The 12,532-nt window shown below is 34.9% G+C and overlaps 1 protein-coding gene across 1 annotated transcript in view; it reads left to right on the top strand.

Annotated features, from left to right (window-relative positions):
- Positions 1-12,260, top strand: part of Nup133 (nuclear pore complex protein Nup133) — a 148,454-nt gene extending 136,194 nt beyond the window's left edge. Inside the window, exon 33 of the mRNA XM_035356050.2 lies at positions 12,018-12,260. Within this exon, the coding sequence (XP_035211941.2) occupies positions 12,018-12,154 (137 nt within the window). The 3' untranslated portion in view covers positions 12,155-12,260. The remainder of the gene's footprint in view (positions 1-12,017) is intronic.
- The last annotated feature ends 272 nt before the right edge of the window (positions 12,261-12,532 follow it).

Here is a 12,532-nt window from a genome sequence, read left to right as displayed (position 1 = left end):
AAAATAATAAGTCAACTAAAATACATTAAATACCAGCAAAAGTTTAAACTGTACTCAAAAAGAAAATATGTAATAAAAGAAATTAAATATTTATGAATCAAATTATTAAAATGCACTGAAAAACAGAATAAAATGAACTATTAATTTAACGTAGTGTACACAAAGTGACTAGCTGTGGCCAAAGCAAAATTTATAAATTCTTTGTACACTTGAAAACAAAAACACATAAAAACATTTCAATATGAATGAAATCAATTCATTCTTTCCAAGCAACAACCAATTTATAAATAATTATTTTGTTGCCAAACCAGGAAACAAAAGCATTTCAGATCACGTATGACATGATTTAAATTTAATGTAATGTAATAGCTTTTTCTTAATATTAATAAAAGAATTAACGTGGCAATAAAATAGCTTGTCAGTTATTGTAATCTGAAACAAAAACGTTGCCAATAGCAGCTAGTTTTTTAAAAATGCTGACATTATCGAAAAATGTTCGACATATAATGACATCACTTGCTTTCTTCAGCATTAAAATATTGCCTTATATAATAATAATATATTTAATGTTTGGCAATGCTATTTTTATTTCATATTTTATAAAACATAAAAAAAATTTATTAACAAAATCTGCGATTTGAAAGCAAGCAGTGGCAATACCTATTGGTGTCTCTTCGTGAGTCATAATTTCAAAGATCGTTTCGTTTCAGGAGTCAAGGTTGGGAGAGCATTAGAATTTCAAATCAAAACTTCAAGATTTCACAGAACATAGAAATAACATTTATTAACGATAAACTTATATTACTTATATTACTTCTGCCTATAGCGGCCATGAAACATAATCAAGCATCAAAAAAATATGACATGCGTCATTCTTCATGTTCAAGCGTCAAGTGCTATATTTTTCATTGGCGCGCATCAAGAGCGCCACCTATCTACCAAAAAGATGGAACACCTATTGAAATAAAGAATTTTTATCTCAAGTGACTTCCAAGACTGCTGTTTCTCGAAAAAATGATGGCGAAAATTAGTGTTTTCAAGTTTTTAATTAATATCTCAGCTGATTAAATGCGCACAAAGATGAGAATGGTTGAAATGGCTTCCCACGAATTTTTGGGATCCGGAGAAACCTCTCTCGAAGCTCAACTCCCAGCTGTTCTGAAGGAGATGATGCCACAAACAAACATATAGATGGCTCCTTTAGCTAAACCAGAATTCTTGAATTTTTTTAATTGTTGAATACATTGTATGGCTGTTATTTATGTTTTTATTACATTATCAAAAGTACTGTAGTGTCCTTTATGATTCACTCTAGTAAAATTTAGTGACGTCCTGACGATATAAAAGTTTTATGACCTCAGCACCCCTTGGCTAAAATCCTGTATTCCTTATTGTTTGTATTGTTTGCGCATAAATAACTAACTAAAACGCTTACCTTTTAGACACTTTCAAATAATCTTATATATTTTTAAATATAATTACTTATAAAGAAAATAATTGTGGTAGAAGGAAAGACATAATAGAAAGGTAAAATTTTAAATTTTTTTGAGGAAGAAAGGAATACTTCATAAAAATAAATAACACGTTCTGTGTACTGCAGCAAAATAACTTTCAGAGTAATTTTGTGCTCTTAAACAAGAGTAAAAATAATATAGAAATATGCTGTTTACAAAAAACAGGGGGAAACAGCAGTAAGGTTGCCATAAATTAAATCGCCACACTAATTTTGCTGTTATAAATTTCTTAAGTCTTCTTTTCTTTACTACTTTTTTCATTATGAAGACTGTAAAATTTTCACTAGTTCTCTTTTTTCAAGTATCTATCCCTATTCATTGTCAATAAAAAATATTGGGGAAAAGAGGGGTTGGTTGTGCAGAATGTTAACTAAACAGTTATGAATGCTGTGAACAAATAAATTCTTGGCATGTATTAACCATATAAATTAAAAATTAATATTAAAGAACAGTTGGATATACATCAAAAAATGGGAATTTAACTGAAGGGAAAAAAAAAACAGTACTGCAAAAATTATGCTCGCTGTTTACTACAAAAAGAACGTGCTGGCCTAGGTGCAGGAAATGCTAAATAAGTTCAATGAAAAAATTAATTTACTTCTTCAGTCAAAAGTGTTTTTGTAGTAATATTTGTTAAAAGCTTAAGTTTATGTAAAAAAGAAAAAATTTGCCTTGCTGTATTTTTAGACAAACATTTCCCCCCTCCCCCATTCAGTATGGAATGCATCATCTGCAAACTGAGTAGCCCCGTATTATTCGAGTTCTACTATTGTTGTACCTCTCACATACAGCAAGGATAAGTCTGGCAACAGCTGCAGGAAGAAAAACTTGGCAGTGCTGGAATGGCAACAGAAGATGATATTCTATAGATTTTTAATTTTGATTTTGAGTCGATGTTTTTAGCGTCTTTTGCGATACTGTTGCGTTATAACATTTGAGTTTTGGGTGAATGAAATGGAATCCGCTGTCCCGCTGCGGATATTAGTAAAATATATTTAGAAAATTAGCTGCATCGGAAAGGATGAAACCCATGTGTTTGAATTTGCGGTATTTTTCCTCCTAAAGTTGCGTCGAGTTCAGAATATTATGCCAGGCTTATTCACACTGGTGCAGATAAGTTCAAATTTTATTATTGTGTTTATAGTGTATAACTTGCAAATATATGAATAGAATTCTATTAAATAAACATTTAAAATTCTGGAATGGTGTTTAAAATTTTAGATGTAGAGTATTCACATTGCTATGTCGGAGCCAGTGGCAGTCAGGTGTAAAGTAAAAGTGTTTTTTGCTCCACGACATAACAAAATGGCGAGCCTGCCAGGATTGCGATCCTGATTCGAATGTGTTGGGATCTATATTAATATATTTGAGAAAGTATTGTGTTTGCTATATTATATTATTGTAGAAGTAAATATTAATTAGTGTTATTTGGAAACGTAATGCGTTTTATCGTCTGCAATGTTGAATTTCGTATTTGTATTCGAATTAGTTTCAATTTTCAATCAAAATGCTATGCGTTAAATTGTCTGCAGTGTAAACGTAGAAAAGGTTACGCGTTAAATCTTCTGCTGTGATATTCAAAATAATTTTGTTTTGCTGTATTATGAATGTTATGACATATTGTTATTCATTTTTATTATATTGAGTTATATTTTTGGAATTGCTGAGTAAAGACGTTTTTGAGGATTTGTCGGATTGATGATAACATTACAGATTTTGAGTTTTAAGTGGGTCTGCATTTAAAGATAAAATGGATGTTGATATGTTGAAGAAAAGGCGTACAGCGGCACGCAGTGCCTTTACTAGGACGACTAAGATTCTAAAAACTGAACTTTGTAAAGATGTTCAAGCGGATAGAGATGTATTGAAAGACAAAATTTTGTTTGTCTTTCAATACATCTTGCAGATGATAATTGCTGAGTTGAGATCTTGCGATTCAGAAATACTAGATCCAATGATTAAGGGAAAAGCCGCTGAAGATGATCAGGAAACAGAGGTCATAGGCTGTGAAGAATATTCAGATGAGTTTATCACGCTTAATCGTTGGGTGAAAGAGAATATAGATAATGTGGTTGACCGTAGTGTCAATACGAGTTCTAACATGGATTGTAGCATAAGTGCTTCTAATGAAAAACGGTACAAGTTGCCGAAAATTCAAATTAAAAAATTCGATGGACAATTATTAAGTTACCTTACATTTTGGGGTCAATTTAAAAAGATCCATGAGGATAAGGAGCTTAATAACGTTGACAAATTCCATTATTTAGCTCAATCAATGTTATCTGGAACTCGGGCTAGTGAGTTGATAGATAGTTATCCTTTAACGGCTGAAAATTACCTGAAAGCCATTTCTGCGTTTGAGGAGCGTTTTGGAAACAAGGAAATTTTAACTGAGATATACGTGAGGGAATTGTTAAAATTAATTATTCAAAATGTATGCTCACAAGGGAAGGATCGGTTGCCGCTAGTGTCACTGTTTGACAAAATCGAATCCCATCTCAGATCTCTAGAGTCTTTAGGCTTAGCCCTGGATATTAATGTTTCCTGGTTATATCCCATGGTCGAGTCTTGTCTGTCTGCTGAGATGCTTTGAGTATGGCAGAGAAGCATTTTGTTCAGTAAAGAAGGATCATGTCTCACAAATCTCTTGGAATTTTTGCGTAAAGAGGTCGAAGGAGAGCAGAGAGTTAAACTAGCCGGGTCTGGATTTGAAATTTCTTCTACTTCGTGCAGTGAACATTCTAAAGATGTAAAAGTTAAGACCAAAAAACCAATCGCTAGCGCAGCAAGTCTAGTTGCTGTCAAAGAACAAAAATGTGTTTTTTGCGGAAAATCTCACGAAAGCAAAGAATGTTTTACAGCTCGATCGATAAGCTTAAAGGAAAGATTAGACAAATTAAGAGAATTGAAATGCTGCCTCAAACCAGGGCATTTTGCGAAGAAGTGTCCACAGTTTATTCAATGCTATTTGTGTAGGCGATCTCACCCTATAATTTTATGCCCAGAGGTATCAGAAAACAATGCCGACTATAAGGAAAAACGAAACGAGTCAGTAATGGTACAAAGTACAATGTCCTCTCCCTTATGTATGAATGAAGTCACTCTTATGACGTTAATGGTTGAAATAGTTGCAGGCACTGTAAAGAAGGTGGTCAGGTGCCTCTTGGATTGTAGATCCCAACGATCTTGCATTTTACAATCCACTGTTGAAGCTTTAAATGTGAAAAGCACTTCCTCTGAGACTTTAACTCACGCGTTATTTGGCGAAACAAGGACTGAGTCAAAATTTCACAAGAGATATTCTATAGGTCTAAGCCCGGTTGGGAAAAACAAAGTGTACCAATTTACTTTTCTGGATCAAAGTACCATTTGTGGAGGCATACCTAGAGGACCGTTATTGAAGGAATTAAAAAGACACAGAATTTGGATTTCAGATGTCGGTGAGGGTCACCCGGAAATAGAAATCCTCATAGGGAGTGATATTTATGGGCAAATACTTACTGGTGAAGTAATTCAGCTTGAGGGTGGTTTGACAGCCATAAATACTAAATTGGGATGGACACTGTGCGGGGAATCGAAAGGAACGATTATCCAAAGTTTTGAGGGTACCCCATCTATGTTAGTAACTATTCTTCTTATTTAGACATGGAACCTTCCTTTATGTGGAAGTTAGAAACTATTGGCATTGCAGATAATGCGCAAAGCATTTCCAGGGTCGCAGAAAATCAAGCAGTGAAAGAGAAGTTTCTTAGGGGCTTTCGCAGAACCGGAGATGGTAGATATTGCATGAGTTTACCTTGGTCTTTAAAATTTCCTCCTGATATTCCCCCTAACTGGCATATTGCAGAAAAGAATCTCTTTGCTACTACACGAAAATTGAGAAAATTAAATAAATTTGATGAGTATAGTACACTATTTAAGGAATGGCTAGCGGAAGATGTCATAGAAATTGTCCCAAAATCAGTAAAGAATGACGGAGGTCATTATTTACCACACCATCCAGTAATAAAATTAGGTAGCCTCACTACCAAGATTAGGCCTGTATTCGATGCGTCGAGCAAAGTAATTGGTTCGCTTTCACTAAATGATTGCTTGATAAAAGGTTCAAATCTTGTAGAAGAAATCTCAGCCATTCTAATGCGGTTTAGGGAAAAGGCAATTGGTGTAACATCCGATATTAGGCGGGCCTTTTTACAGATTGAGGTAGAGTGTGAGGATCAAAATAACTTAAAGTTTTTGTGGTGGGTAAATAATAGAATTGAAGTGTTTCATCACAAAAGGGTTGTTTTTGGGTTAACTAGTAGTCCCTATTTATTGGCAGCTGTGATTTCATTTCATTTGTCCCACGTTTCACCTGAATTCAAAGCTGTTGCGAATAAACTTGCCAAATCATTTTATGTTGACAATTGTGTCACGTCAGTCGATGATAACGAAGAGCTAAAAGTTTTTATGAGCCAGTCGATTACTATTATGACAGAAGCCAAAATGGATCTTCGAATGTGGACTTTTAATCAATATGGTGATCAAGAGCTAGCAGCTGAAGATAGTGATCCAGTCTCTGCAGTTCTAGGCTTGCAGTGGGACCGATGAGATGACAGCCTTACAATATCCGTCCAAACAGAAATCATTAAAAGAGACTTATCAAAAAGGAGACTATTGTCTCCAATCCATGCTGTTTTTGACCCTCTAGGTTTCTTTGTGCCCGTCATATTACCTGCGAAATTAATTCTTCAAGAGGTTTGGGCAACAAAATCGACCTGGGATAAGCCATTACCAGATGAACTTCAAACAAGATTTGAGAGATGGTACGAAAGGTTGCCTAGTCTTTCCAGCCTTTAATTACCTCGTTGCATGGATCATGGAATTAAGGATTCATGGACTCTGCACGTCTGTTGCGATGCCAGTCAAGCCGCTTATCCAACTGTTATTTACTTACGAAGTAAGGAAGAAGACAAAGTTTTCGTGAAATTCATCATAGCAAAATCACGCGTGTTGCCCTTAAAGAAAGTAACTATTCCGCGTTTGGAGTTGCTAGCTTGTGTTCTGGGTGCATGCTTGGCAAGGTATACTGTTGAAACTCTGTCCTTAGTCGATGTCCCAATATATTACTGGACAGACACTACTGTGGCTCTTAGCTGGATACAACGAGAGGAAAACTGGGGAGTATTTGTGAATAATAGAGTAAAGGAGATTCGGAAACTCTCGAAGCAGGAATGTTGGAGACATATCCCTGGGAAATTTAATCCGGCAGATGTGGCATCTCGTGGCTGTACGCCTGAACATTTCCGGCAATGCAATTGGTAGGAGGGCCCCAAATTTCTGAAAAACTCTCCGAAAGAATGGCCAGACTTTGAGTTTACTCCAAACGAAAATTCTGTTGCAGCAGAAATTAAGAAGGGAGTGGTTGTCAATTTGAGTATAAAATCAGAAGATTCTGAGTGGTACAAACGTTTTTTGAGTTTTTCTAAAATAGTTCGAGTATTCTGCTGGGTTCTACGCTTTACTAATAAACTCCTAAAGAAGCCCTTGTATTCTTCGGATACCTTAACAGTAGAAGAAAAAACTAATGGTGAAACATTTTTGTGGAGTTTAGAGCAAAGGAAGCACTTTCGAGAGAAAGGATATTCCGTCCATGGTTTGTTGGTAGTGAGAGACAACGACGGACTCCTCAAAGTTAAAACTAAAATCATTGAACGTGATGATGAATTCTGCTTCCTTTATCCCCTGTTGCTTCCGTCCAAGCATTATTTAACTGAATGCCTTCTAAGAGAGTATTATGAGAAGAACTGTCATGCGGGAGTGCAGATATTAGCTGCTAAGTTAAGAGAGCGATACTGGATCATTTCGTCAAAATGTAATATAAGATCTTGCGTAAGTCGATGTGTAGTATGTAAGAGATTTACCACTAAGGCTTTATCTACCCCTCTGATACAGTTACCCCTTGACAGAATAAGAGATTCGGCAGTCTTTGAAACAACTGGAGTCGATCTTTGTGGACCTTTACTTCTGAGACCAAAGAGTAAATCTTGGATTGTCTTGTTTACCTGCGCTGTATACCGGGCAATTCACCTGGAGCCTATCACCTCTCTGAGTACCGAAACGTTTCTACAGGCTCTGAGACGGTTCATTGCCAGACGAGGCCATCCTGCGACAGTGTATTCAGATAACGGAACCAATTTTACCGGAGCAGACAATGCTCTGAGATGCCTGGATTGGAGAAAATTCACAGAAAACGAGTGTTTTCCAATAAAATGGAAATTCAGCCCCCCCGGTACGGCTGCGTGGTGGGGGTATGGTGGGAAAGCTTAGTTCGTTCCACCAAGACTCTTCTCGTGCGAATTCTAGGGAGATCGTCGGTGAATTTCAAGGAGTTACTGACCGTCCTGTGTGATGTTGAATCCACATTAAACAACCGTCCTTTAACGTACATCTATGATGATTCGGAATAGCTCGTGCCTCTGACACCTTCCCTGTTTTTGCAAGGCATAAAACAAGTGGGGGTACTAGATCTGGATTACATCGATTCCCAGAAACTGAATGCGCGTGTAAATTGCTGCAATACGTGGAGACAAGAACTGAGAAGTCGCTTCCGCAAGGAATATCTGGCTCAACTGGTGCAGAAGGCAAGCGCTTCATGTCAAAACCTAAAGGTGGGGGATGTAGTCCTCATAGAACTGGACGATAAAAAATGTGTAATGTGGCCAATGGGCAAAATTGTAAAAATATTCAGCTGTAGAGATGGGGCTACCAGAGTGGTACAGGTAAAAACAAGCAGTGGATATTTGGTAAGACCAATCAAAAAACTGTATCCACTAGAAGTTTCAACTACCAGTGATCCTGTGCTAACTCTGGCAACTGAAAACAGATCGAGATACGATAGACTCTTAAAACAAAGGACATGCTCTTAGACATAATTTACAATATAGACGTTTTGGACTTATATCCTGTTTTCTTTAGCAATGACTTTAATTAGAAGTATATTCTTTATTGATCTCATTATAGAATGATCTGTCATATATATTGTATGTTAACCGAGTTTCTTTTATGTGTTTTCTAAACTAATACATAGTACTGTTTTTGTTTTATTCGTAATGTTAGAAAATTTTGTGCAATGTCTGATTTTGAGAAAATCAGGGTGGGAGGATGTTGTATCTCTCACATACAGCGAGGATAAGTCTGGCAACAGCTGCAGGAAGAAAAACTTGGCAATGCTGGAATGGCTACAGCAGATGATATTCTATAGATTTTTAATTTTGATTTTGAGTCAATGTTTTTTGCGTCTTTTGCGATACTGTTGCATTATAACATTTGAGTTTTGGGTGAATGAAATGGAATCCGCTGTCCCGCTGCGGATATTAGTAAAATATATTTAGAAAATTAGCTGCATCGGAAAGGATGAAACCCATGTGTTTGAATTTGCGTTATTTTTCCTCCTAAAGTTGCGTCGAGTTCAGAATATTATGCCAGGCTTATTCACACTGGTGCAGATAAGTTCAAATTTTATTATTGTGTTTATAGTGTATAACTTGCAAATATATGAATAGAATTCTATTAAATAAACATTTAAAATTCTGGAATGGTGTTTAAAATTTTAGATGTAGAGTATTCACATTGCTATGTCGGAGCCAGTGGCAGTCAGGTGTAAAGTGAAAGTGTTTTTTGCTCCACGACATAACAACTATATTTACAGATACAAAGATTTATGCATTTATTACAAGCCAGCAGTATGACTGTTTTATAATAGCAAGGTAAACACATCTGGCGCGATTGTTTATGATAACCTATCTGCTAATTAACCATCACAGTCACTATAAAATTTTTATGATATGCTATTTAACATTCATATTCATAAAATCCTTAGAAACACAATGACATTGAAAAAAAAAAAAAAAAAATTAACCTCCTCCCCAAAACAATTTCAATCTGGGTTTAGATTACAGAAGAGTAGTGTGACAATGTTGGTGCAATTGTTCTCATTGGTCATTTCACCATTTCTGCACCCACCAGTTTCATATTCATATTAATGTGGCTTGATTTTTCTCAAGCACCAGTTTCTCAGAAGAATAATTTATATAAGTCACAGTTCTTTTTGTGTCAAACTCAACAAATTTTATTTGAATGGCTTATCATTTTTTTCAATAAGCCATACTGAAGCTTTTTGCACAAAGGAAAAGTGGCATATGTTATAAACACACAATGGAAGTATTTAAAACATCCAATTTTCCCCCCTCCTTTCTTTTCTCATTGAAGCATCAGTTCATGGATTTCATTTATTCTTGAAGGCATTTCATCAAACGAAAAAATATTCCCCATAGAAATTAATGCAAAACGGATTAATTCATTCCTGGACCACACATAATTGCTTATAGTACTAAAATAATATTTTAATACTATTTAAATAAGGAATAATAAATTATATATTTAAATAAGCAATAATAAATTATATATTTAAATAAGCAAGCCCAAGTTAAAACTCAAATAAGGAAAATTGGTAAATATAAGACAAAAAAGGTAAACGCAGTATTAAATCCAGTTTAATTTTATTCAGTAGCATAGCAAGGGGGGACACCTGTCCCCGGGCGCAGCATCCAAGTTGAGCCAAATTGATGCTACGAAATTTTTTAATGAAATGTTTTCCATTCTTGGTACACAGAAAAGGGCGCAAATTCTTCAGTTGTCCCCGGGTGCTGGAAACTGTAGCTACGCCCCTGATTTTATTGTACCTGTATGATGGAGAATGGATAGCATAAGTGGAAATGATGAGAAAGATGCTACTGTTTGGTTGTAAAATTCCTCTCTGTAAAAGATGCCATGTATTCTTTTGTCTCTAAGTGCAATGAATGTTCTAGAAATTGACTGGGCCTTTGTTTGATTCGAAATTTTTCAGTGTGATTTGTTGTTGCCTATGTTTTAAAATGTTCATAAAGTGAGACATGCAGTGTCAAGGAAAATGCTTATACTGTAGTTTGCTATTTCTTTATCAGCATGATCTTGTTACATAAAAATTTGGAGTTATGTCTCATTTTGCACAAATTTCACAGATCAAAGAACTAGAATTAAAATAATTTTGTCCTCCACTTACGAAAAAATTTCTAACAAAATAACGAAAAAAACATAAAACAGTACAAAATCTTTAATCCGGACTCATTGGGACTTTGGCGATTCCGGATTAGGGGTTTTTCCGGATTATAGATCATCAATTTAAATCTGGTAAGATGGCATGCAGAAATTATAAAATTAAAAGTATGAAACTGTAATTTATGAAATAAAGAGCAATTATAATCTAAAGGGTATCAAAATTTACAAAAAAAAAAAAAAAAAAAACTTTATATTTATTTGTTTATTTTATTAAACATTTCTTTCAATTAAGTTGTTTCGTTTTATGTGCTAATACTTTCTATAAACAGACATAATTTCTTGTTCAGTTACAAAGTTCCGCTGTTCAAGTCCTGTAATTGCTGTGCCGAGAATACCGACTAACTTGTCAATCGAAATTTTTTCGTTTTCCACTAACCTCTCTTTGACTTTCTTCATGTCTTTATCCATTTTTTTGCAGCAATTCCACTTTTTGTTTGATGGGCATCGAAACATGCTTTCGCTTTGTAGATCCTTTGCCAGCTCCAGAATCGGAAACTCTTTTTGACATAATCGAAATTGCTCTACATATTTATAAAATTGCTCTAACAGTCTGCAAAAAATAATAAGCCGGATCCAATTAGAAGATTAAGGAACAACGCAATCTGCAACATTAACTGAAATAGATAATTAGATAATTTTAGCCTAGCTTATACCGTCCGTTATACATTAAACGCGCATGCGTAAATGTATTATGTGCATCTGTAAAGGTATTATGCTCATGCGTTTACGCATGCGCAGAAAGTTTGTAGCTTTGAGGTCCGGATTATAGATCATTCTAGATTATGGACATCCGGATTAAAGACTTTGTACTGTATAAAAAAAGAAAGTCCTAAGTATTAAAATGCTCAAAGTCTCAGCCTGCAATTCATTTTGGTTATAAGTTTCTCCATGCTAATTTATGATCCTTAAGTCATTCGCAGTCAAGCTTCATTAATGAGAGCTCAATGTTGGAAAATACTGAAATGATAGTTTACAGAAGACCTGAGTGTTAGATCTGTTGCATAGCTTACCTCAAAGATAACTTTAAAAATTAGACTTCAGTGTTTATAACTCGAGACACCATTTGTCATCTGAGACATTTTTTGTTCCGATGATTTGTGTGTGAAATGAGATGTTCATGATCTGAGGTTTCACTGTTTAGATGTTGTTACTGTTACACCCAATTTGCTACACATGATGCATGTGCAGCAGTGCTTTGTGAGTTGTATAGTTTCAAGAGGCAAAATTTTGATGAGTATTTCAGTTCATTTCTGTGATTTGGGACAACATGAAATATTAAGAGGTTTTGATAACACCCATACATTATAATTTTATCTAATTTATCAATTTTATGCTTTTCCTCCTCTTATATATGTTCCATTTCAGGTGCAGAAATGCATGACTTCATTCCAGCAATTGATGGTTTATTGCAGTCTCCTGAACTAAGTAATTTGAGTGATAATCCAAGTTTCAAATTTTTGATTCAAGTTGGTTATGAATACATACTGAAAATCATTGATTAGCCTACGATGTTATATGCCATATGAGCTAACTGCTCTGAACTTTTGTCCATATTGCAGTTTTTGTATAATTTTGGTAAATGTATAAAACAGTTTTTACTATTTTCCAGATATGTGTTTTTTATGTGCCAGCACAATACTTGGACTAAAAAACAGTGTAACAGATACATTATTTTGCTTATTTCAAAATAATTAAAGTAATTTAATGACATCGGTTTTAATTTAGAAATTTTAATGCAAAGTTTCCTTTTCTGTATTTCTAAGATCTAGTAAAAGCACTATCTGGTATATTTTCATAAAAGGGTGGCAATTTTGTGATTTTCACTTGTATGCAACATGAATGTAATTTAATTCCCTAAGACATATACAGTCAAAAGTCGT

Source organism: Stegodyphus dumicola, chromosome 3 (genome assembly GCF_044657685.1).
Source record: "Stegodyphus dumicola isolate Sdum_Otavi_A_Nest chromosome 3, ASM4465768v1".
Taxonomy (NCBI): domain Eukaryota; kingdom Metazoa; phylum Arthropoda; class Arachnida; order Araneae; family Eresidae; genus Stegodyphus; species Stegodyphus dumicola.
Note: the sequence above shows the minus strand (reverse complement) of the source record. Positions and strands in the feature narration are given on the sequence as shown.